General features: G+C 56.0%; 1 protein-coding gene across 1 annotated transcript; it reads right to left on the reverse strand.

Moving 5' to 3' along the window:
- Positions 1-10,071: 10,071 nt before the first annotated feature.
- PHB (prohibitin) lies at positions 10,072-25,592 on the reverse strand. The gene is made up of 7 exons (XM_029076164.2): positions 25,532-25,592; positions 21,833-21,962; positions 19,662-19,823; positions 17,800-17,942; positions 16,212-16,328; positions 12,995-13,090; positions 10,072-11,139 (listed from the first exon to the last, which is right to left on the reverse strand). The coding sequence occupies exons 2-7, from the start codon at positions 21,918-21,920 to the stop codon at positions 10,927-10,929; spliced, it is 819 nt and encodes a 272-aa protein (XP_028931997.1). The 5' UTR covers positions 21,921-21,962; positions 25,532-25,592; the 3' UTR covers positions 10,072-10,926.
- Positions 25,593-25,983: the final 391 nt, after the last annotated feature.

Below are 25,983 nucleotides of genomic sequence, written 5' to 3' on the forward strand. Positions count from 1 at the left end.
GTGATATTTATTAATAATAATAATAATAATGTTGGTATTTGTTAAGCGCTATGTGCAGATCTCTGTTCTAAGCACTGGGGGAGATACAGGGTCATCAGGTTGTCCCACGTGGGGCTCACAGTCTTCATCCCCATTTTACAAATGAGATCACTGAGGCAGAGAAGTGAAGTGACTCGCCCACCGCCACACAGCTGACGAGTGGCAAAGTCAGGATTCGAACCCATGACCTCTGCCTCCCAAGCCCGGGCTCTTTCCACTGAGCCATGCTGAGGGCTTATTGTGCGCAGAGCACTGTTCTAAGTGCTTAGGAGAGTACAACAGAGTTGCTAGAACATTCCCTGCCCACAGGGAGTTTCCAGTGAGGAGGGGGAGACAGAAATACATAAGAGCGTATGAACAGCTATGAGAGACCCCAATTTATCTAATACCAGAAGAATTAGAGAAGTAGTGTGGCCTAGGAGAAAGAACACAGGCCTGGGAGTCAGAGGACCCGGATTCTAATCCTGGCTCCGCCACTTGTCTGCGGGGTGATCTTGGATGTCACATCACTTCTCTGTGCCTCAATTTCCTCATCTGTAAATCGGGGATCAAGCTCTAATAATTATAATGATAACTGTGGTATTCGTTAAGCGCTTACATTGTGCCAGGCACCGTACTAAGCGCTAGGCCGGATACCAGCAAATCGGGCCGGACACAGTCCCCGTCCCACGTGGGGCTCACAGTCTCAATTCCCGTTTTACAGATGAGGGAACTGAGGCACAGGGAAGTGACGGGACTTGCCCAAGGTCACACAGCTGACAAGTGGTGGAGCCGGGATTAGAACCGATGACCTTCTGACTACCAGGCCCGGGCACCGACCACTGCGCCACGCCTCTTACTTAGACTGTGAGCCCCATGGTATCTACTCCAATGCTCAGTACGGTGCTTAGCACAGAGTCAGCGCTTAACGCCCTCGGACATCCGTGGGCACCGGGGCCTTCTTCCCCCAACACGGCCTTTTGGGGTGAGTTTGCCCGTCCCCCCGAGGATTGCTTTACTCAGTTCACGCCGGGCTCAGCTCCCATAACGACGACGATAATAATAGTAAGAGTAATAATAATGTTGGTATTCGTTAAGCGCTTACTATGTGCCGAGCACTTTTCTAAGCGCTGGGGGAGATACAGGTCATCAGGTTGTCCCACGTGGGGCTCACGGTCTTCATCCCCATTTTACAGATGAAGTAACTGAGGCACCGTGAAGTGACTTGCCCAAAGTCACCCAGCTGACAGGTGGCGGAGCCGGAATTAGAACCGTGCGCCCGTCAAAGGGCAGGGACTGTCTCTATCTGTTACCGACCTGTCCATGCCAAGCGCTTAGTACAGTGCTCTGCACATAGTAAGCGCTCAATAAATACTACTGAATGAATGAACCCATGACCTCTGACTCCTAAACCGGGGCTTTTTCCACTGAGCGACGACGCTGCTTCTCTAGTGAAACCGAGGTGTTTACTATAGGCCAGGAACTGTACTAAGTGCTGGGGGAAATGGCAGATAATCAGCTCAGACACAGTGGTGCTGTCTTCCGGGGAAGTAGATTGTATTGTTTGCATTTGTCCTAGCGCTGATTCATTCTTTCATTCGTTCACTGGTATTTATCGAGCGCTTACTGTGTGCAAAACACTGTACTAAGCTCTTGACAGTATACACTCCCACAATAAACGGACACATCCCCCGCCTACAAGAAGTTGAGCCTCAGGCAGGGACTGTGTCCAACCTGATAACATCGGATGCATCTACCACAACGCCTAGTACAATGCTTGGCGCGTGGTAAGCACTTAACAGATAGAATTATTATTATTATTAATCACTTAACCAATACGGCACTTACGCTCATATCCATCATTTATTTATGATAACGTCGGTCTCCCCTCTAGACTGTCAGCTCGTTGAGGGCGGGGAACGTGTCTCCACCAACTCTGTTCTAATGCACTCTCCCGAGCGCTTAGCGCAGCGCTCTGCCCGCAGTAGGCGCTCAATAACTAATACAGCACTGCCACTTGTCAGCTGTGTGACTGTGGGCAAGTCACTTCACTTCTCTGTGCCTCAGTTCCCTCATCTGGAAAATGGGGATGAAGACTGGGAGCCTCACGTGGGACAGCCTGATTACCCTTTATCCACCCCAGCGCTTAGAACAGTGCTCTGTACGTAGTAAGCGCTTAACAAATACCAACGTTATTATATCCAGAGAAGCAGCGTGGCTCAGTGGAAAGAGCCCGGGCTCGGGAGTCAGAGGTCATGGGTTCAAGTCCCGGCTCAGCCACTTGTCAGCTATGTGACCTTGGGCAGGTCACTTAGCTTCTCTGTGCCTCAGTGACCCCATCTGTAAAATGGCGATGACGGCTGTGAGCCCCACGTGGGACAGCCTGATCACCTTGAATCCTCCCCAGCGCTTAGAACAGTGCTTTGCACATAGTAAGCGCTTAACAAATGCTATTATTATTATTATTATCCATCATTTATTTATAGTAATGTCGCTCTCCCCTCTAGACTGCCAGCTCGTTGTGGGCGGGGAACGTGTCTACCAACGCTGTTCCACTGCACTCTCCCGAGCGCTTAGCTCAGTGCTCTGCCCGCAGTAGGCGCTCAATAGGATTGATGGATCGTGGCTCAGTGGAAAGAGCCCGGGGTTGGGAGTCAGAGGTCATGGGTTCGAATCCCGGCTCCGCCCCTTGTCAGCTGTGTGACCGTGGGCGAGTCATTTCCCTTCCTCTGCAGCTCAGTGACCTCATCTGGAGAACGGGGATGGAGACTGGGAGCCTCACGAGGGACAACCTGATGACCCTGTATCTACCCCAGCGCTTAGAACAGTGCTCTGCACATAGTAAACGCTTAACAAATGCCGACATTATTACTATTCCCAGGCCCGGGCTCTATCCATTAGGCCTCGCTACTTCCCAGGATTGGGACCTAAGGTCTCAGGGATGGGGGGGAGAGAGTCTTTCGGGGTGGAGCATCGCGGGCTGCCTTCGGGGCGGTGGAGGGGACGCACCTTCCACCGTTCAGCGCTTAGAACAGTGCTCTGAGCATAGTAAGCGTTTAACGAATCCCGACATGATGATGATGATGATGATGATGGATGATGAGGGCGGCCGACCTCGTGCTGCCACCTAGTGGGGGTAAAGGGGCACCGTCCTTGGTGTTGGATTTTCCGCGGAGGGAAAAATGACTTTTTCCCACCCAGATCCCGGGCCTTTGGAGGAAGAGGAAGGAGGTCCCCAGGGTAAGGACCCAGGAGTCCTACCGCCCGGCGACTGCCCCCACCCCCCCCACGGCTTGCTTTCAACTCCCCCAGCTGCCCGAAGCAGCTCTGCCACTTGTCAGCTGTGTGACTGTGGGCAAGTCACTTCACGTCTCTGTGCCTCATCTGTAAAATAGGGATTAAGACTGTGAGCCCCACGTGGGACATCCTGATTCCCCTTATCCCAGCGCTTAGGACAGTGCTCGGCACATAGTAAGCGCTTAACAAATACCAACATTATTACTGGAACCACCGCAGGCCTCGGACCTGGGTTCTAATCCTAGCACGGCCGCGGGACCCCTGTTCAGCTCCCTGACTTCCCTGTGCCTGTTTCCTCATCTGTCAGATGGGGATAAAATATCTGTTCTCCCTCCAATTTACTATTACTTCTACTAGAGAAGCAGCGTGGCTCAGTGGAAAGAGCCCGGGCTTAGGAGTCGGAGGTCATGGGTTCGAATCCCGGCTCTGCCACTTGGCAGCTGGGTGACTGTGGGCAAGTCACTTCACTTCTCTGGGCCTCAGTTCCCTCATCCGTAAAATGGGGATGAAGACTGTGAGCCTCACGTGGGACAACCTGATGACCCTGTATCTACCTCAGCGCTTAGAACAGTGCTCTGCACGTAGTAAGCGCTTAACAAAAACCAACATTATTATTATTACTACTAATAATAGTATCTGGTAATGTGCCAAGCACTGTTCTAAGTGCTGCGGTAGACGCACGGTAATAATAATAATGGTGGTATTTGTTAAGCGCTTACTATGTGCAAAGCACTGTTCTAAGCGCTGGGGGGACATACCGGGTGATCGGATTGTCTCACATGGGGCTCACAGTTTTAATGTCCATTTTACAGATGAGGTATCTGAGGCACAGAGAAGTTAAGTGACTTGCCCAAAGTCACACAGCGGGTGAGCGGCAGAGCCTGGATTCGAACCCATGACCTCTGACTCCCAAGCCTGGGCTCTTACCACTGAGCCACTCAGGCTGGACACAGGCCCTCTCCCACATAATAATAATGATGGCATTTGTTAAGTGCTTACTATGTAGACTGTGAGCCCGTCGTTGGGCAGGGATTGTCTCTAGCTGTTGCCGAATTGGGTCTGAGCTCCCCAAAGTCACCCCTCCGCCTCTCCCCTCCCCCCCCATCAACCCCCTCCCCTACTTTCCCATCCTTCCCTGCAGTATCCTCAGAGGAGATCTCCTCCCTCCTCGCAAGTGCCACCCCCTCCACCTGCGCCTCGGACCCCATTCCCTCTCACCTTCTTAAAACCGTCGCCCCTGCCCTCCTCCCTTCCTTAACTTCTATTTTTAACCACTCAATCTCCAAGGGCTCCTTCCCCTCTGCCTTCAAACACGCCCACGTCTCCCCCATCCTAAAAAAACCCGCTCTTGACCCCACTTCCCCCTCCAGTTATCGTCCTATCTCCCTACTACCCTTCCTTTCCAAGATCCTAGAATTCGTCTACACTCGCTGCTTAGAATTCCTTAACTCCCATTCTCTCCTGGACCCCCTCCAATCTGGCTTCCGTCCCCTCCACTCTACCGAGACTGCTCTCTCTAAGGTCACCCGTGACCTCCTCCTTGCCAAATCCAATGGCTCCTACTCCATTCTGATCCTCCTTGACCTCTCTGCTGCCTTTGACACCGTCGACCATCCCCTCCTCCTCCACACCTTATCTCACCTTGGCTTCACGGACTCTGTCCTCTCCAGGTTCTCCTCTTACCTCTCTGGCCGGTCATTCTCGGTCTCCTTCGCCGGAGCCTCCTCCCCCTCCCATCCTTTAACTGTTGGAGTTCCTCAAGGGTCAGTTCTCGGCCCTCTTCTGTTCTCCATTTACACTCACTCCCTCGGTGAACTCATCCGCTCTCAACGGCTTTGACTACCATCTCTACGCAGATGACATGCAGATCTCCATCTCCGCCCCTGTCCTCTCCCCCTCCCTTCGGGCTCGCATCTCCTCCCGCCTCCGGGACGTCTCCACCTGGATGTCGGCCCGCCACCTAAAACTCGACATGAGCGAGACCGAGCTCCTCATCTTCCCTCCCGAACCCGGTCCTCTCCCAGACTTCTCTATCACCGTGGATGGCACGACCATCCTTCCCGTCTCTCGGGCCCGCGATCTCGGTGTCATCCTTGACTCGTCCCTCTCGTTCACCCCACGCGTCCTATCCGTTACCGAGACCTGCCGGTTTCACCTCTACAATATCGCCAAGATCCGCCCTTTCCTCTCCACCCAAACGGCTACCTTACTGTTACGGGCTCTCGTTATATCCCGGCTAGACTACCGTGTCGGCCTTCTCTCTGACCTCCCTTCCTCCTCTCTCGCCCCGCTCCGGTCTATTCTTCACTCCGCTGCCCGGCTCATCTTCCCGCAGAAACGATCTGGGCATGTCACTCCCCTTCTTAAACAACTCCAGTGGTTGCCTGTCGACCTCCGCGCCACACAAAAACTCTTCACTCTAGGCTTCGAGGCTCTCCATCACCTCGCCCCTTCCTACCTCTCCTCCCTTCTCTCTTTCTACCGCCCACCCCGCACGCTCCGCTCCTCCGCCGCCCACCTCCTCGCCGTCCCTCGGTCTCGCCCGTCCCGCCGTCGACCCCCGGGTCGCGTCCTCCCGCGGTCCCGGAACGCCCTCCCTCCTCACCTCCGCCAAACTGATTCTCTTTCCCTCTTCAAAACCCTACTTAAAAATCACCTCCTCCGAGAGGCGTTCCCAGACTGAGCTCCTCTTCCCCCTCTACTCCCTCTGCCATCCCCCCTTTACCTCTCCGCAGCTAAAGCCTCATTTTCCCCTTTTCCCTCTGCTCCTCCACCTCTCCCTTCCCATCCCCACGGCACCGTACTCGTCCGCTCGACTGTATATATTTTCGTTACCCTATTTATTCTGTTAATGAATTGTACATCGCCTCGATTCTATTTAGTTGCCATCGGTTTTTACGAGATGTTCTTCCCCTTGACGCTGTTTATTCCCATCGTTCTCGTCTGTCCGTCTCCCCCGATTAGACCGTGCGCCCGTCAAACGGCGGGGACCGTCTCTATCTGTTGCCGACTTGTTCATCCCAAGCGCTTAGTACAGTGCTCTGCACATAGTAAGCGCTCAATAAATACTATTGAATGAATGAATGAATAATAATAATATTGCTGGTATTTGTTTAGCACTTACTATGTGCAGAACACTGTTCTAAGCGCTGGGGGAGATACAGGGTCATCAGGTTGTCCCACATGAGGCTCACAGTGAATCCCCATTTTACAGGTGAGGTAACTGAGGCCCAGAGAAGTGAAGTGACTTGCCCACAGTCACACAGCTGACAAGTGGCAGAGTCGGATGGTACTGGTGTCTGTCTCCCCCGCTCTAGACTGTAAACTCATTCATTCATTCGGTAGTATTTATTGAGCGCCTACTATGTGCAGAGCACTGTACTAAGTGCTTGGAATGGACAATTCGGCAACAGATAGAGACCATCCCTGCCCAATGACGGGCTTACTCATCGAGGGTAGGGAATGCGCCTGTTTATTGTTGTAGTGTACTCTCCCGAGAGCTTAGTACAGTGCTCTGCACACGGTAAGCGCTCGATAAATACGATCGAATGGAAGAATAAATACCACCGAGTATCGGAGTTCTCTGCCAGGGTCTGACTCTGATTCTTCTCCTCCAAGGACGAGGGTGGGCTGGTACATCTGCGTTCTTGTTTGCAAGGATGTGTTAAAGGCTATCCCGCCCACCCTGCAAGTTCCAGCTGGGAAAATAACTAATTTGGTATTTGTTAAGCGCTTACTATATGCCGAGCGCTGTTCTAAGCGCTGGGTAGACACAAGGTCATTAGGTTGTCCCACGTGGGGCTCACAGTCTTCATCCCCATTTTACAGATGAGGTCACTGAGGCCCAGAGAAGTGAAGTGACTCGCCCACGGTCACCCAGCTGACAAGTGGCGGAGCCGGGATTCGAACCCATGACCTCTGCCTCCCAAGCCCGGGCTCTTTCCACTGAGCCACGCTGCTTCTCTGCAAGAAGCAGAAAGGTGTCCCCATTCCGGGGGTCTGATCTGAGGGACCGCCCCCTTCCCACCCTCCATAGCCGCGCCTCTCGGGAACACGGAGCGCCTGCCCTTATCGCGGCATCGGGCTGGTGCCGGGACACGTCGTGCCACGCTGTGCCCGGCGAGGCCGGGAGGAACAGTACCCAGCCCCCGGGCCCTGGCGCGCCCGGCTCTGGGAAAGGATCCTCTCTTTCTCGGCCTCTGGGAGGGGAGGGTGGCCGGAAGGAACGTGGGCCGGCCAGGCTCGGGGTGTCCTGTAATAATGATAATAGAAATAATATTAATGTGGGGTATGGTTAGGTGCTTACTCTGTGCCAGGCACTGTACTCAGCTCTGGGGGGGATTACAAGCAAACCGGGTTGGACGCAGTCCCCGGCCCACGTGGGGCTCACGGTCTCAACCTTCATTTTACAGACGAGGGAACTGAAGCACGGAGAAGTACAGTGACTTACCCAAGGTCACACGGAAGACAAGCGGCGGAGCCGGGATGAGGCCAGCGGACCGGACCCCCTACCCTCTGGAGCTGAGAATAAGTGTGGCCTAGTGGATAGAGCACGGGCCTCGGAGTCCAAAGGGCCTGGGTTCTAATTCCACCTCTGTCACACGTCTGCTGAGAGACCTCGGGCAAACCACTTCAACTCTCTGAGCCTCAGTTGCCTCCTCTGTAAAATGGAGATTAAGGTTGTGAGCCCCACGGGACACGGGGACTTCTGTCCAACCTGATTTGCTCGCATCCATCCCAGCGCTCAGTACAGTGCCTGGCACACTGTACCCCCAACTAGAGCGAGGCGGGAGGCGGCCTGCAGCAGAAGCCCGGGGAACCCAGATCGGCGGGTCGGCCCGGGCCGGGCGGTCACAGGCGGCCGACGGCCCGAGGAACATTTGCGAAAGGCATCACGGCCGGGAGGAGGGGAAGTCGATCGGAAAGAGGCCGGAGGGGCCCTTTGGCCGGCCTCCCCCGAAACCAGGGGCGGCTGACGGCAAAACCGGCAGGAAGCCCGTCCCGCCGTCGGCCGTGCCGCCGAGATGACCGGCCCGGAGGGAGCCGGAAGGATCGTCCGCGCCGGGACCCTCGCGCCGACACCTGTGCGGCACAAGGCGCGGCAGGAAGCGGGCCGGGCCGCCCGCGGCAATAAAAGGCCGGAAGGGGGAGGCCGGAGGCCTCGGCGTGGAAGTCCGTCTGGAAGCTATTTGGGAATGACCCTCCCCGAGGGGCAGCTCTTTAATGTGCTCGGGGCTCAGACACTTCATCAGGCCCGGGCGCCCCCGCCGCCCCCGCCCCCGCCCCGAGGAAGCGGCTCGGAGGGGACGTGTGGGGCGGCGGGGAGGCCTCGGGTGCGGAGGTCGGGGTTCAGAGCGCGGTCAGGGAACAGGCCGAGCCGGCGGCCGGTTGGGAGGTCTGGGGCCGGGCCCGGCGTTCCGACCGGAAACTCCTGTAAGACAAGAGACCCTTTTCGTCCCGTCCATCTTCCGTCGTTTCACCGTACTTGTTAAGCGCTCACGATGCGTCAGAGGCCGTTCTAAGCGCCGGGGTAGGTACGAGCTAATTAAGTCGGACGCAGTCCCTGTCCCACGTGGCGGAGCTCACGGTCGTAAGTAGGAGGGAGAACAAGTATCGAATCCCCATTTTACAGAGGTAACGGAGGTTGGACCCAGGCCTTGTCCCACTAGGGGCTCACGGTCTTGATACCCATTTTACAGATGAGGGAACTGAGGCACAGAGAAGCGATTGGCCCAAGGTCACACGGCAATTGGCAGTGCCAGGATTAGAACCCAGGCCCTCTGGCTCCAAGGCCATGCTGCTTCAAAGGCTAACCCCCTCATTCCTCAGGGGGCCCAGCCAGGCCCACACCCTTCCCCAGGATCTCAAGAAGGCCCGTCCCACCTCCCGAGCCCCCCACTGCCCGAATCCTGCTCCGCCCGCTGGGCACGGCTCCCAGATAAACCTTGCCCTACCTAGGGCTGGACTGAGGAGCAGCATGGCCTAGTGGATAGTGTACGGGCCTGTCAGCCGGAGGGTCCTGGGTTCTAGTCCCGGCTTCACGACTTATCCGCTGCGCAACCTTGCCGATTCGCTTCTCTGTGCCTCAGTTACCTCATCTGTAAAGCGGGGATTAAGACTGCGAACCCTACGCGGGACACGCATTAGGTCCAACCCGATTAGCTTTTTCTCTCTCCCAGTGCTCAGTACAGTGCCTGGCACAGAGTAAGCGCTTAATAAACGACATAATGAATATCGCTTAGCCTTTGTGCAGTAAGAAGCTGCATTCAGTCCAGAGGAAGGCTCTTCTGGGACCTTCTGGGGGCTTCACTTTCCCACCAGGGCCGCCCTCCTGAGGCAGATCTTACCCCGCATGGCCTAGTGGAAAGAACCCATGCTTGGGAGTCGGAAAGACCCGGGTTCTCACCCCGGCTCTGCCACTCGTCTGTTGTGTGACTTTGGGCAAGTCACTTCACTTCTCTGTGCCTCAGGGACCTCATCTGTAAAACGGGGATTAAGACGGTGAGCCCCAGGTAGGAAGGGGACTGTGTCCAGCCCGACTTGCACGTATCCACCCCAGTTCTTAGTACAGCGCCTTACACAGAGTGAGTGCTTAACAAATACTTCAATTATCATTATTATTAAAAAGCTGGCTCAGCTGGACCCTCCAGGACTGACCAAGCCCCAGACATCGCTGTCCTCGAGCGATACCCAAGTCACCGTCGGCTCCGCCAGACAGGCGGGGCCCCAAGACGCACGGGAACCAACAGCACAACATTCAGCTCAGCACGGGCGGCCGGAGACTCTTTATTGAAGGCAACTACTCCCATCCGTACCCCCGCAGCTCCCCCACGGCGCCTTCGGACACCCCGCCGCCCTCGGCCTCCCCGGGGCACCCCCGCAGTCCGGCTGCTTGACGGAGAGCCGCCCCACAGACCCTCGTTCGGACCACGACGGGAGGAAGGCAGGAGGCCCACGCTCTCCTCACCCTGGGACCACGGTAGTCCGCAGCCGGCCCCCGGTCCCGCCTGCTTGCCCCAGGGAGGGCCTCCCTGCCCAGACCGTGGCCTCAGAGGGGCTTCCACTTGGGGATCCTGGACCTTGGGCGGCTCTGGTTCAGAGTGTGTGTGTGTGTGTGTATGGGGGGGGGAGTGACATGGGGAGGGGAAGAAGGGCAGAGCGGGCTTCCACTCAGGGATCCTGGGTGGCTCTGGTTCAGAGAGAAAGAGAGAGAAAACGAGAGAAAGTATACACTGGGGGTGGGGGTGACACGGGAAGGGAGAGGAGGGCAGAGGGGAGCTCAATCTGCCGGGGCGGTTCAGGATCCATCACTGATTCTCCTTTATTTTCCCTATTCCTTCTGCCGAATCACGAAGTTTCACAGTGATTTCTAGGTAGAGGAGGAAGAGCAGGAAGAGGAGGAGGAGGAAGAGTGGGGGTGGGAGTCCTGCCCGGATCAGGCCGGCGGTCTCACCGGGGCCGGGGGGCGGGAGGAGAGGAGGGCCGCGGTCGGGCCGGCGGCCTCTCTTGGGGCAGCCGCGGCGTCACGGCTGAGCGGCTGGAGAGAACCGGTCGGGCCGGGCGGTCTCACCGGGGCGGCCGCGGCGGGGTCACCGGGGCGGCCGGAGGGGGTCACTGGGGCAGCTGCAGGAGCACGGACTGGCCGGCCGGCAGGTAGGTGATGTTACGGGAGCGCGACAGCTGGTAGGCGATGTCTTCCGCCGCCTCCAGCTTCCGCAGCTCGATCAGCCCGTCGCCGGCCGTGGCCAGGGAGTTGGCGATCAGCTCGGCCGCTTTCGAGTCCCCTTCGGCGGAGATGATGGCTGCTTTCTTCTGCTGCTCGGCCTGCAAAGGGGGCAAGCGGGGGAGGCCCGGAGACCGCTGACCGCCGGACCTGGGACGCGGGCGGTGGGGGGGGGGGGGGGGGGGGAGAGACGACCGGCCCACGGGCCCACAAACCCAGCCCTGACCGAGGACTCGGGGCCGTGCACAGCTCCGGGACCTCCCGTCCTCCGACCCCCCAGTTTCCAACCAAGCGGCCGGCTTCCCCGGCAGCCTCTCGGTCGTATTTATTGAGCGCTTACTGTGTGCAAGGCACTGTACTCGGCGCTAAGCGCACAAGGAGGCGAGAAACGCCGCTTTAGACTGGCATTGCCCTCCCTAAGGAAGCCGCTGTCCTCTCTACCACCCACTCGCTCCAGGACCTCCTCCAGGGGCAATAAGCGGGATTCTAGGCTGAATGCTCTTTGTGGGAGGGAAAGTCTCCGCCTCATCTGGGAGACGCGGATTACGAGCCCCACATGAGACAACCTGATTACCTTGTATCCACCCCAGGGCGTAGAACAGAGCTTGGCACATAGTATGCGCTTAAACACCATCACTATTTTTGAGAGCGTGAGCCCCACGTGGGACAGGGACCGGGTCCAACCCGATTTGCTTGTATCCACCCCAGCAATTAGAACAGTGCCTGGCACAGAGGAGGTGCTTAACAAATACGACAATGATTATTAATACGACAGAAGCAGCCCAGCCTGGTGGACAGAGCACAGGCCCAGGGGTCAGAAGGACCTGGATTCTAATCCCGGCTCCGCCACCTGTCTGCTGAGTGACCTTGGCCAAGTCACTTCATTTCCCTGGGCCTCGGTTCTCTCATCTGCAAAATGGGGATTAAGACTGTGAGCCCCATGTGGGACAGGGATTACTCCAACCTGATTAGCTTGGATCAACCCTTGGCAGAGGCCCCTCTGGGCACAGTCACAAGTCCCACTCAGAGAGTGGGGGACTACTGGGAGGGGCTGGGGGCAAAGAGCCACCGTTTTGAGTCTTTTCAGTCAACTGCCTCCTTGAGAACGTGTGGACCGACCCTACTGTACCCTCCCAAATACTCAGTACCGTCGTCCGCGGGCAGTAAGCGCTCAATAAATAGCTCTTATTGGAGCTGGGAGTCCGGCCCCCTTGTCTGCGGACAGGCCAGGATGAGAGGAGGTATCTGCCAGTCTGACAGTTTTCACTGCCCTTCTGGACTGTGAGCCCGTTGTTGGGTAGGGATTGGGTAGAGAAGCAGCATGGCTCAGTGGAAAGAGCCCGGGCTTGGGAGTTGGAGGTCATGGGTTCGAATTCTGGCTCTGCCACTTGTCAGCTGTTTCACTGTGGGCAAGTCACTTTACTTCTCTGGGCCTCAGTTACTCATCTGTAAAATGGGGATTAACTATGAGCCTCATGTGGGACAACCTGATTACCCTGTATCTCCCCCAGCACTTAGAACAGTGCTCTGCACATAGTAAGCGCTTAACAAATACCAACATTATTATTATTATTGTCTCTATCTGTTGCCCAACTGAACTGTCTAAGCGCTTAGTACAGGGCTCTGCACTCAGTAAGCGCTCAATAAATACGATCAAATGAATGTTGTTATGCCGTACTCTCTCAAGGGTTTAGCAGAGTGCTCTGCACAGTCAGCGTTCCATAAACACGACTGAATGAATGACCTGTTTCCGTCCCCGCGGGTCGCACTGCCCCGTGGGGTTGGCGACCGGGGGAAGTGACGAGCTTGCCCACGGGCCCCCTCGGCCGCGACGGCGAAAGGGACGCTTTTTTTGGCCCTTCGGCCCCGTGAGAAAGACTGACGGAGCGTCCCCGACCGACCACCCAGACGGCGGGCTGGGAGAGCAGGAAGCCCGCCATCTGGCCGAACGCTCACCTTCTCCACGACGAATCTGGCCCGCTCGGCTTCCTGCTGGGCCACCTGCTTGGCTTCCACAGCCTCTGTGAACTCCTTCCCAAAGGTCAGATGAGTCTGGAGGGACAATCAGTCGGTCATTAGATCATCTTTATTGGGTCCTTACTGTGCGCCGAGCACTGTCTTAAGCATTAGGGAGAAGACACCAGTACAGAGTTAGTAGACACACTCCTTGCCCCTGAGCTTACAATCTAGAGGGGAGCCAAACCAACACACCGCTAACTGCAAGGTTTGGTCAGCACTTACTATGTGCCAGGCACTGTACTAAGCGCTAGAGCGGACACCAGCAAATCGGGTTGGACATAATCCCTGTTCCATGTGGGGTTCATTGCCTCAATCCCCATTTTTCAGATGAGGGAACTGAGGTCCAGAGAATAATAATGGTATTTGTTAAGTGCTTACTATGTGCCAAGCACTATTCTAAGCGCCGGGGTAGGTACAAGGTAAGCAGGTTGGCCCACGGGGGGCTCGGTCAATCCCCATTTTATAGATGAGGTAACTGAGGCTCAGAGAGGTTAAGTGGCTTGACCAAAGTCACATAGCAGAAAAGTGGGGGAGTCAGGATTAGAACCCATGTCCTCTGACTCCTAAACCCGTGCTCTTTCCACTGAGCCACGCTGCTTCTCCGCTCCCCCGTCCCACCCGGGGTCAAACGGCCGCTGGGGACGTGACGACGAGACTTTCACGGCTCAGGTGTCTACCAGCGTCCTCAGCCTTGAGTCCCCTCGCCATCCACAGAGGCTGGGAGGACGAGACCCGACTCTCCGTGGTTCCAGCCCCCGGGTCAAGTCCTGGCAAATTATGGCATTTGTTTAGCGCTTACTATGTGCCAGACACTGTTCTAAGCGCTGATGGGGTGGAGTTTGAAGCCACAGGGAGCATTCTGGAAAACCCACCTCCTTCCTAGGTAGCAGAGAAATGCTGGGACCACCGCCATACGGGTCGGGGAAACCCGACGGTGCTGGCACCGGGCACGGCCTAGTGGACAGAGCACGGGTCCGGAAGTCGGAAGGACCTGGGTTGAAATCCCAGCTCTGCCACTTGTCTGCTGTGTGACCTTCAGCAAGTCACTTTACTTCTCTGGGCCTCAGTCACCTCATTTGCAAAAATGGGGATTAAGATTGTGAGTCCTACGTGGGACAGGGACTATGCCCAACTTAATTATCTTGTATCGACCCCAGCGCTTAGTACAGTGCCTGGCACACAACAAGCGCTTAATACCCCAATTACTGTTAATTAGATTATTGTTCCTGCAAACCCCAGAGGGAACCAGAGGCCACAGGGACACCTGAGATACTATATCCTCTCCCGGTGTTCCCGGGGGCGGCTGCAACACGGGGGGAGGGGGTGCGACCGGGTTTTCAACTGAAGCCTGCCGGGCTCCGCTTTTCCAGATGAGCGGGCCGGGGCTCTCGCTCAACGCCACAGCCGAGCCAAATTCAGTCAAAGACCGACCCGGCTTCCCTCGTCCCCGCCTCCGGAGGCGGCCGGGCTGGTCTCCCGGCCCCTCGCCAGGTTTGGCGGACGAGGGGAAAACAAGACGGTGGCTGGGGAGCTCCACCCGGGTCTGGTTTCGAGGTGGGGGGGTAGTCCAAACCCAGGGAAGCGCCAGGCTCCTCTTTGGGCTCCCGGCGTTGTCGCCCCACGATGCCGACTCCGGGTCGGGTCCAGCGGGGTGCTCCCCGCGGCCCGCCAGCTGGGCGAGGCTGCGGGCCACGGTGGTGGATTCCCGCCCTCCTCCCGCGCCGGGCCCGGCTCGTGCCCTCTGCGGCAGGCTCCGTGGGGCTCAGCGGAGCAAGCAGGGGGGATCCCCCTCCCCGTTACGACCACGTCGGCACGACAGTGAGCACTCACACCCCCAACTCTCCTCCCGGGAGCCCTCAGGCCCAGATCTTTAAACTCCGTCGCTTCTCTGTTGGAGAAGCAGTGCGGCTAAGTGGACAGAACCCAGGAGTCAGAAGGACGTGGGTTCTAATCTCGGCTCCGCCACGTGTCTACCGTGTGATCTTGGGCAAGTCATTTCAATTCTCTGGGCCTCAGTCACCTCATCTGAAAACAATGAGGATTGAGCCCCATGTGGAACGGGGACTGTGTCTAAACTGATTAACTTCTATCTACTCCAGTGATTAGCACATAGTAAGCAGTTAGCAAGTTGCAGAATGGCACAGTGGGTAGGGTCCAGGGCCTGGGAGTCAGAAGGACCTGGGTTTTAATCCCGGATCCGCCACGTCTGTTGTGTGACCCCGGGCTAGTCATTTCACTTCTCTAGGCCTCCATTACCTCATCTGTAAAAAATGGGATATTAATAATAATAATAGTAATAATAATAATGTTGGTATTTGTTAAGCGCTTACTATGTGCAGAGCACTGTTCTAAGCGCTGGGGTAGATACAGGGTCATCAGGTCATCCCACGTGAGGCTCACAGTTAATCCCCATTTTACAGATGACGTAACTGAGGCACAGAGAAGTGAAGTGACTCGCCCACAGTCACACAGCTGACAAGCGGCAGAGCCGGGAGTCGAACCCATGACCTCTGACTCCGAAGCCCAGGCTCTTTCCACTGAGCCACGCTGCTTCTCTAATTAGAGTCTGAGCCCCATGCGGGTCAGGTACTGTGGCCAACCTGATGAACTTGTATCTACCCCAGTGTTTAGCACATACCAAGCACTTTACAAGTACCATAATTATTATTATTTCCTCTACCTGTAATCTAACATTTTGTCTTCCCGGTTAAACTGTGAGCTTCCTGAGGGCAGGGAGCGTGCCTCTTTAACCAAGCGCTTAGCACAGGCTCAATTAACACGATCGATCGAACGACCGACTCTTCCCATCAAGCCGGCCTTCCTCTTCCTGCCTGGGCAACCGGGATGGACTGTGCGATTCCGGGAGGAGAAGGCGACGGGGAAGGCAGGTGCGCCCAGGTCGGGCCGCGGACCGTGACCCGAAGCGGCCCATGGCGTCGGCCTCCGACTGACTTCCGGGGGATCTCTCGCCCCACGAAGCAAAGCCGCCCAGGGGACCCCGGGGGCTCCCACTCCCGCCGAATCCCGCCCATCCCCTCCCGACCCACTCCGGCCACGCTTCGGTCCGCGAAGGAGGTCGTGGCCCCCCGGGAGGCGGTCCCGGGCCGGCTCAGGTAGGACCGTTGAGCGGCGTCGTGGCCGCGGCTGGCCTTACCAGGGAGACGTCGTCCAGGATGAGCCCGAAGGTGGCCGCTCGCTCCGTGAGGTCATCGCTCACCTGCCTGGACACCAGCTCCCTCTGGGTAATGAGCTCCCCGGCATCAAAGCGTGCCTGCAGACGGTCAGGTGGAGATGATCGGTGCTGGGGACGGGGGCGACGGAGGCAACTTCTCTCCCCTGGCACACCCCACTGGTCTACCGCCGTCCACCCTCGGCCCCTATTCGCTGGACGTTCCCTTTCATCGAATCGGACTCCTCTGCTCGGGAATATCTATCAGTCTTCCCAGTGAAACTGGAAGCTCCCCGAGGGCAAGGGGTGAGCCTTGTGCTACTGAATACATTCTCAAGCGCTTAGTACAGTGGAATGCACTCAATAACCACTATTACTCACCACCGGGCTTGGTTTATTATTATACCAAAAACCATCTTTGTTATAATAATACTACGGCTAATAAAGATGTTATTAGTTAAGCACTTACTGTGCGTCAAGCACCGTACTAAGCGCTGGGGTGGATAATCAAGTCGGACACAGTCGCTGTCCCACATGGGACTCACAGCTTTAATCCCCATTTTACAGATGAAGCAACTGGGGCCCAGAGAAGTGAAGTGATTTGCCCAAGGTCACACAGTAGACAAGTGCATGGCACAGTGGACAGGGCATGGGGCTGAAGTCAGAGGGTCACGGGTTCTAGTCCCGGCTCTGCTGACTGCTTGCTGTGTGCCCTCGGGCGAGTCGCTGCACTTCTGTGCGCCTCAGTTACCTTTTTTGTAAAATGGGGATTAAATCTTCTTCCAACTTAAGTCTGTGAGTCCTATATGGGACAAAGACTGTGTCCAACCTGAACAACTTGCACCTAGCCCAGAGTTGAGGATTGTGCTTAACATACAGTAAACGCTTAACAGATAACATCAAAAAACCCCCCACCAAAACCAAAAAAACAAAGAAATGACAGGTTCCTTGCCAACATGGAGCTTCTCTGTTAAAGGGGAGTTGAAAGGCTTCCAGCACATCACCACAGGTGACCCGAGCAAGAGCTCAAAACAAGGCCAAGCAACTCGTCCCTGGGGCCCAAGCTCTTTCCAAGTCATCTGTTAGTGATGGTATTTGCTAAGCGCTTACTGTGTGTCAGGCACTTTTCTAAGCGCTGGGGTAGATTGAAGCTGATCAGGTTGGACCCATATAGAGCTCACAGGCTTAACCCCCATTTTACAGACGAGGTTGCCGAGGCACAGAGAAGGCGAGCGACTCGCCTGAGGTCAGACAGCAGACAAGCGGTGGGGCCGGGATTAGAACTCAGGTCCTTCTGATTCCCTGGCCTTCGCTCTAACCACTAGTCCTGCTGCTTCCCCTTCTCCCGCCTATCTGGACCGAGAGCCCACTGCGGGATGGGATGGGGACCGCATCCGATCCGCTGATCTATCCCCAGTGCTTAAGACAGTGCCCGATACATAGGAAGCGCTCAACAAATACCACCGTCGTTATTTAATAAGGCCTCCTCGGCCCCGCTCCCAGGACCGATTCCCGGGAGCCGGGGCTAACGCGGACTCCCGGTGTGGCGGTCCCCCCCGGGGCGGACGCTCACCACCACGGACTTGAGGATCTCGGTGGTGATGGACGGCAGGACGCGCTCGTCGTAGTCTTCGCCGATGCTGGTGAAGATGCGGGGCAGCTGGTTGGCCACGGGGCGGAAAAGGATCCTCAGCGTGATATTCACGTTCTGCAGGTCTGGGGGCGGGGGGACGCGCAGGAAGTCTGAGAAGGGGCCCCGGGGTGGGCCGGACGACCACCCCCGCCCCGGCCTCGCGGCCAGCACCCGGCCCCGCCGGCCCACGGTGTCCAAGGAACCGTGGGTCAGCGCGGCTCAGTGGACGGAGCCCGGGCCTGTGAGTCCGAACACCTGGGTTCCAATCCCGACTCCGCCCCTTGCCGGTCGCGTGACCTCGGGCGAGTCGCTTCACTTCTCCGTCCCTCAGTTCCCTCATTTGTAAAATGGGGATTAAGACTGGGAAACTCACGTGGGTCGTGGACTGTGTCCAAACTGAGTAGCTTGTATCTTATCTTCCCTCCCAAACCCTGTCCTCTCCCTGACCTTTCTGTCACTTTTAAGGACACTACCATCCTGCCCGTCTCACAAGGCCGCAACCTCGGTGTCATCCTTGACTCCGCTCTCTCATTCACTCCACATATCCGATCCAATCGCCAAAACACACCGGTCTCACCTTCGCAACGTCGCCAAGATCCGCCCTTTCCTCTCCATCCAAACTCCTACCACATTACTACAGTCCCTCATCCTCTCCCGACTGGATGACTGCATCAGGCTCCTTTCCGATCTCCCATCCTCCCGTCTCTCCCCACTTCGGTCTGTACTTCACTCGGGTGCCCGGATGATCTCTCTACAGAAACGCTCTGGGTACGTCACCCCCCTCCTCAAAAATCTCCAGCGGTTGCCTATCTATCTTCTTATCAAGCAAAAACTCCTCATTCAAAGCTGTCCATCCCCCGGCCCCCTCCTACCTCCCCTCCCTCCTCTCCTTCTCCATCGCAGCCCGCACGCTCCGCTCCTCTGGTGCCGCTCACCTCCTCACTGGGCCTTGTTCTCGCCTGACCCGCGTCCTCCCGCTGTCCTGGAACGCCCTCCCTCCTCACATCTGCCAAACTAGCTCTCTGCCCCTCTTCAAAGCCCTACTAAAAGCTCACCTCCTCCGGGAGGCTTTCCCAGACGGAGCCCCCCTTATCCTCTGCTCCTCCTCCCCTCCCCTTCGCTCCAATTCCCTCTCTCTGCTCTACCCCCACCCCGTCCCACATCACTTGTTTATATGTACATAAATTATTCTATTGATTTTATTAATGATGTGTATATATCTATAATTCTATTTATTTATATTGATGCTACTGATGCCTGTTTATTTGTTTTGATGTCTGCCTCCCCCCTTCTACACTGTGAGCCTGTCGTTGGTTAGGGATTGTCTCTCTTTGTTGCTGAACTGTACTCTCCAAGTGCTTAGTACAGTGCTCTGCACACAGTAAGTGCTCAATAAATACGACCGAATGAATGAATCTACTCCAACGTTCGGAACAGTGCCTGGCACATGGTCATTTTCTGACTAAGCCCTCTTTTCCTCTTCTTCCACTCCCTTCTGCAGCAGGCAAGAGCCGGAGCAGGGACTCGAACCCACATCCTTTTGACTCCCAAGCCCGGGCTCTTATCCACTAGGCCATACTGGGTAGCTGTGAGTGTCCAATGGGGACGGGGCCCGGCGAAGCGGGGGCTCTGGGGAGACCCCTCAGCCTTCTCTTGCCATCTGGAAGGCGGCAGAGGCTGGAGACGCGATCCAGGCAAAACTCAACGGGGCGACAGGTGGGGTCCGGACGGGCATCTCCGGCCACAGCCGAAGCCCACCCGCCGTGACCACCGCCGTCCGGCCCACCCCGAGGGGCGCCCACCTTTGCTCCCGGTGATGACGGGGACGTTGCGCGGACGGGAGCGGCAGTCGAAGATGATCGGCTTCTGGACCCAAGGGATGAGGAAATGCGTCCCCTCCCCAACCACGACATCTTGGACTCCCCGGAACCGGTCAAAGATGACCGCTCGATGCCCGGCGTCCACTGGGAGGTGGGGGGAAGGGACAGAGAGAGAGAGACGCGGAGACACACACACACAGGTGACGATGAACGTATTTGTTACGTGCTTACTATGTAGAGAAGCAGTGAGGTTTAGTGGCAAGAGCCCAGGCTTGGGAGGTAGAGGATGCGGGTTCTAATCCTGACTCCGCCACTTGTCTGCTGTGTGACCCTGGGCAAGCCACTTCACTTCTCTGTGCCTCAGTTAATTCATCTGTAAAAAGGGACTGAAGACTGTGAGCCCCACATGGGACAATCTGATAACCTTGTATTTGCCCCAGTGCTTAGAACAGTGCTTGGCACAGATTAAGCGCTTAACAAATACTATTAGTTAAGCGCTTACTAGGTGCCGAGCACTGTTCTAAGCGCTGGGGGAGATACAGGGTCATCAGGTTGTCCCACGTGGGGCTCACACACTTTTAATCCCCATTTTACAGATGAGGGAACTGAGGCACAGAGAAGTTAAGTGACTCGCCCACAGTCACACAGCTGACAAGTGGCAGAGCCAGGAGTCGAACTCATGACCTCTGACTCTGAAGCCCAGGCTCTTTCCACTGAGCCAAGCTGCTTCTACTATTATTATTTTCAAGCACTCTTCTAAGAGCTGGGGTAGATACCAACTAATCAGGTTGGACACAGTCCCTGTCCTAGTTGGGGCTCAGTCTTAACCCCGGTTTTAACAGATGAGGTACCTGAGGCCCAAAGAAGTGAAATGACTCGCCCAAGGTCACATATTAATAATAATGTTATTTACGTGCTTACTACGTGCCAAGCACTGTTCTAAACAGTGGGGCGGTATAAGGTAATCAGGCTGTCCCATGGGGGGCTCACAGTCTTCATCCCCATTTTACAGATGAGGCAACTGAGGCACAGAGAAGTTAAGTAGGCTTGCCCAAGGTCACACGGTGACAAGTGTTTTGTTTTGCCGCCTGTCTCCCCGGTTTAGACTGTGAGCCCGTTATTGGTCAGGGCTTGTCTCTGTTCCCGAATTGTATATTCCAAGCACTTATTACAATGCTCTGCACATAGTAAGCGCTCAATAAATACGACTGAATGAATGAATGAAAGTGGCAGAGTTGGGATTAGCGTCTGAACCAGGATGAGAACCCAGCTCCTTCTGACTCCCAGGCCCGTGCTCTATCCGCTAGGCCACACTGCTTCAAATGAAGGGAGACCAATTCAGCCCCCAGACATCACTGTCCTGGTGGCTCAGGGTCCCGGGGGGATGGGGGGGGAGGTTCTAAGCCTCACGTGGGACAACCTGATCACCCTGTATCTCCCCCAGCGCTTAGAACAGCGCTCTGCACATACTAAGCGCTTAAATACCAATATTATTATTAATCCTCTTTCTCATCGCTCCGCTCGGCCCCCACGTTTTGGACCCCGAGGCCTCTAAAAGCAACAATGGTAAGAGAGCGTTCCTGGGCCCTAAGCTTCCTCAAGGACTCGAAGAGCAAAATCTGTCCCTCAACAGAATTTCTCCTTGAAAGAGGGAAACGCTGATTTCGGTTAACCCCCACCGTCCTGCTGAAGGACCCGTTTCTACTAGATCGTAAACTCTCCCTGGGTAGGGATCGCCTCACCACCTTCTACTGCCCGCTCCCCAGAGTGCTTAGCACAACACCCTGGACCCAACAGGTCCTGATGAAAATGACCGACGGACCGATTTCCGGGAAATCGCTCCTCAACCGGGAGGCCTGCCTAGTGGTTAGAGCCCAGGCCCGGGTGTCAGAAGGACCTGGATTCTAGCCCCGGTTCCGCCACTTGTCTACTGTGTGACTTTGGGCAGGTCGCTTTACTTCTCTGGGCCTCAGTTACCTCATCTGTCAAATGGGGATTATGACCGTGAGCCCCCCGTGGGACACGGACCGGGTCCAACCTGATTACCTCGTATCTACCCCAGCGCTTAGAACAGGGCCTGGCATGTAGTATAAATGCTCAATAAATAGCATAAAAAATAAAAGGGGCATTCCCGGCTCTCCTCACTGGCTCACCGTTGTAGAGGGCGGAGTTGACGACGCCACCGGCAACGGCCAAGGCCAGGCCGAACTTGCCGACGGCCTCGAACAGTTTGGCAGCCATGGCTCAGACGGGGAGGTCCTTGCTCTCTCCGGGCCGTCGAACCTGCACGAGTGGAGCAGAGAGACACGGTCCCTGAAGACACGACCCGCTCCCCGCCTAGGGGCTGCAGGATCCCCTGCCAAATCACGCAGACGGACAGGAGGATCCGGGACGGGCCCCCTCTGCCCGCCCCCGACCTGACAGTGTTTGAAAGCCCTGGTTGCTGGGGCCAAAGAGCGCAGTCAATTTATTGAGTACTTACTTTGTGCAGAGCATTGTACCGAGCGCTTGAGGAAGTACATTATACTATTAACAGACACGTTCCCTGTTCACAGTGAGCTTACAGTCTAGAGGGGGAGACAGACATTAACGCAAGTAAGTGACGGAAATGTTCAGAAGTGCTGTGGGGCTGGGAGAGGGGATGAATAGAGGGGTGACGCGGAAAAGAGACGGAGGAGAAGAAAGGAAGACTTAGTGGGGGAAGGCTTCTTGGAGGAGGTGGGCCTTCAATAGGGCTTTGAAGTAGGGGGAGAGGAACTGTCCGGCGGATGTGAGGAGGGCGTTCCAGATCCGAGTGGGCAAGGGGTCGGCAGCGAGATAGACGTGACCGAGGTACAGTGAAAAAGTTGGTATTAGAGGAATGAAGTGGGCGAGCTGGTTTGGAGTAAGACAGTAGTGAGGACAGAGATGATAATGTTGGTATTTGTTAAGCGCTTACTACGTGCAGAGCACTGTTCTAAGTGCTGAGGTAGATTCAGGGTCATCAGGTTGTCCCACGTGAGGCTCACAGTCTTCATTTTCCAGATGAGGGAACTGAGGCCCAGAGAAGTAAAGTGGCTTGCCCACAGTCCCACAGCTGACAGGTGGCGGAGCTGGGATTCGAACCCATGACAGCTGGCCCCCAAGCCCGGGGTCTTTCCACTGAGCAATGCTGCTCGAGGTAGCAGGGCTTGAGATTCCTGCTCCTGCTCAAACACCATCTTGGGGAGGATTAGCATCATGGACTCGGGAAGAGCTAGAGAAGCAGCGTGGTTTAGTGGAAAGAGCTCAGGCTTGTGAGTCAGAGGACGTGGGTTCTAATCCCGGCTCCCCAACGTGACTGCTGTGTGTCCTTGGACAAGCCACTTAACATCTCTATGCCTCAGTGACCTCATCTGTAAAATGGGGATAAAGACCGTGAGCCCCACGTGGGACAACCTGATGATCTGGTATCTACCCCAGTGCTTAGAACAGTGCTCTGCACGTAGTAAGTGCTTAACAAATACCACAATAAACTAGCAAGCAGAGTGGCTCAGTGGAAAGAGCCCGGGCTTGGGAGTCAGAGGTCATGGGTTCGAATCCCAGCTCTGCCACTTGGCAGCTGTGGGACTGTGGGCAAGTCACTTCACTTCTCTGGGCCTCAGTGACCTCATTTGGAAAATAGGGATGAAGACTGTGAGCCTCAGGTGGGATGACCTGATGACCCTGTACCTCCCCCAGCGCTTAGAACAGTGCTCTGCACATAGTAAGCGCTTAACAAATACCAACATTTGGGAAGGGTGGGAGAGATCTCTGCCTAGAGCAAACACTCAATCGATACTATCGATTGGGCAGCGTGACCTAGTGGAAACAGTTTGGGTCTGGAAGGCGGAGAACCTGGGTTCCCAGCCCCGCTCCACCACTTGTCTATTGTGTGAACTTGGGCAAGTCACTTCACTGCTCTATGCCTCAGTTTCTTCAACCGTAAAATGGGGGTACTGCTCTCCCTCTTAGACTGTGAGCCCCGGGCGGGTCGGGGACTGGGTCCAACCTGTTCGTATCGTCGAGCCCACGGTTTAGCACAGAGTTTGGCACGTAGTGAGGGCTTAACAGGGCGAAGAAGCAGCGTGGCTTAGTGGCAAGAGCATGGGCTTGGGAGTCAGAGGTCGATGATTCTAATCCCGGCTCCGCCCCTTGTTTACTTTGTGACCTTGGGCAAATCACTTCACTTCCCTGGGCCTCAGCTCCCTCATCTGTAAAATGGGGATTGAGACTGTGAGCCGCAAGTGGGACAGGGACTGTGTCCAACCTTATTACCTTGTATCTGACCTGGTGCCTAGAGCAGTGCTTGGCACATAGCAAGCACTTAAACACCACTGACTTTATAATTATGAACACCAAACACCACCATTATGACAACTTCTCTGGGCCTCAGCGACCTGATCTGTAAAATGGGGATTAAGGCTGTGAGCCCCACAAGGGCCAACCCGATAAGCGTGTGCCCATCCCAGCGCTTACAGCAGTGCTTGGCACCTACTAAGTGCTTAACAAATACCAACATTATTATTAACAAAGCACCACCAGTATGACTTAACTTCTCTGGGGTTCAGCGACCTGATCTGAAAAATGGGCATTAAGTCTGTGAGCCCCAAGTGGACCAACCTATAAGCTTGTACCCACCCCGGCGCTTAGAGCAGCATTTGTCATCTAGTAGGCGCTTAACAAATACCTAATTATTACTAAGAAGTACCACCTTATGACTTAACTTCTCTGGGCCTCAATGCCCTCCTCTGTAAAATGGGCATTAAGTCTGTGAGCCCCACGTGGACCAACCTGATAAGCTTGCATCCACCCCAGCGCTTTGAGCAGTGCTTGTCACCTAATAAGCACTCAAATAACTAATTATGACTAAGAAGCACCACCCTTATGACTTAACTTCTCTGGGCCTCAATGCCCTCCTCTGTAAAATGGGCATTAAGTCTGTGAGCCCCACGTGGACCAACCTGATAAGCTTGTATCCAGCCCAGCGCTTAGAGCAGTGCTTGTCTATTTGTTGCTGTTCTTGTCTGTCCGTCTCCCCCGATTAGACTGTGCGCCCGTCAAAGGGCAGGGACTGTCTCTATCTGTTACTGATTTGTCCATTCCAAGCGCTTAGTACAGTGCTCTGCACATAGTAAGCGCTCAATAAATATTGAATGAATGAATAGTAAGCACTTAACAAATACCTAATTATTACTAAGAAGCAGCGTGGCTCAGTGGAAAGAGCCCGGGCTTGGGAGTCGGAGATCATGGGTTCGAATCCCGCCTCTGCCACCTGTCAGCTGTGTGACTGTGGGCAAGTCACTTCACTTCTCTGGGCCTCAGTGACCTCCTCTGTAAAATGGGGATGAAGACTGTGAGCCCCACGTGGGGCAACCTGATGACCCTGTATCTCCCCCAGCGCTTAGAACAGTGCTCGGCACATAGTAAGCGCTTAACAAATACCAACATTATTACTATTAACTTCTCTGGGCCTCAGTGACCTCCTCTGTAAAAATGGGCATTAAGTCTGTGAGCCCCACGTGGACCAACCTGATAAGCTGGCATCCACTCCAGAGCTTAGAGCAGTGCTTGGCACCTAGTAAGGGCTTACCAAATGCGATGATTAGGGTTATTATTATGAACTGCACCACCCCAGGGCTTGCTTTCTCTCCTCCCCTGCCCCATCTTCGGCCTAACCCGGGAGTTTGCCCCTTTTCTCCTCCGCCCAGCTCCTTGCACGCCCACGACCACCCCCCCCAAGGCCCGCCCCCACCTCAGGCCTCCCCCCTGCCCCCTCTCCGGCCCCTAAATGCCCCTCTGGAGCCCCCCAATTGCCCCAACTGCCCCCAGGCCCTGCAACCCCCCTCTCTCACCCTCCGCCGCTCTGACCTCCACATGAATATCCAACCCCGCGCACTGCGCCTGCGCGGCCCCCCGCCTCCCCCACCGCCCCCCTCCCTCCTCCCACCCCCTCCAAGAAACCGGCGTCCGATTGGCTGGCCGGGCCGCGGGGGCTTCTGGGATGGTAGTTCGACGGCCCGGTCCGGGCCTCGGCCGCGGGCGGGGGAAGGACTACAACTCCCGGCAGGCCACGCGGCGGCCCGCGTCGGGAAGAAAGTCGCGCCTGAGTGGTTGCGGCGACGATGGCCTGTCCCGCAAAGGCAGCTGGGGGTTGTAGTTTCCCCGGCCGGGAACACACGTGGCCATTAGGAGCGGCCTCTGCTGGGCTCCTTAAGGGTCGTTGGTTCCTCCGGTCGTATTTATTGAGCGCTCACCGTGTGCAGAGCACTGTACTAAGCGACTGGATAGTGCAATTCGGCAACAG

The sequence above is a fragment of the Ornithorhynchus anatinus genome, chromosome 11 (genome assembly GCF_004115215.2).
Source record: "Ornithorhynchus anatinus isolate Pmale09 chromosome 11, mOrnAna1.pri.v4, whole genome shotgun sequence".
In the NCBI taxonomy this organism is placed as follows: Eukaryota; Metazoa; Chordata; class Mammalia; order Monotremata; family Ornithorhynchidae; genus Ornithorhynchus; species Ornithorhynchus anatinus.

Coding starts and splice junctions, on each gene's coding strand:
- PHB (XM_029076164.2), bottom strand. CDS start 21,920: ATGGCTGCCAAACTGTTCGAGGCCGTCGGCAAGTTCGGCCTGGCCTTG. Junction 17,943..19,661: donor CGTCATCACCGGGAGCAAAG/GTGGGCGCCCCT, acceptor CCCCGCCCCCAG/ACCTGCAGAACGTGAATATC. Junction 11,140..12,994: donor CCAGATTCGTCGTGGAGAAG/GTGAGCGTTCGG, acceptor CCCCCTTTGCAG/GCCGAGCAGCAGAAGAAAGC.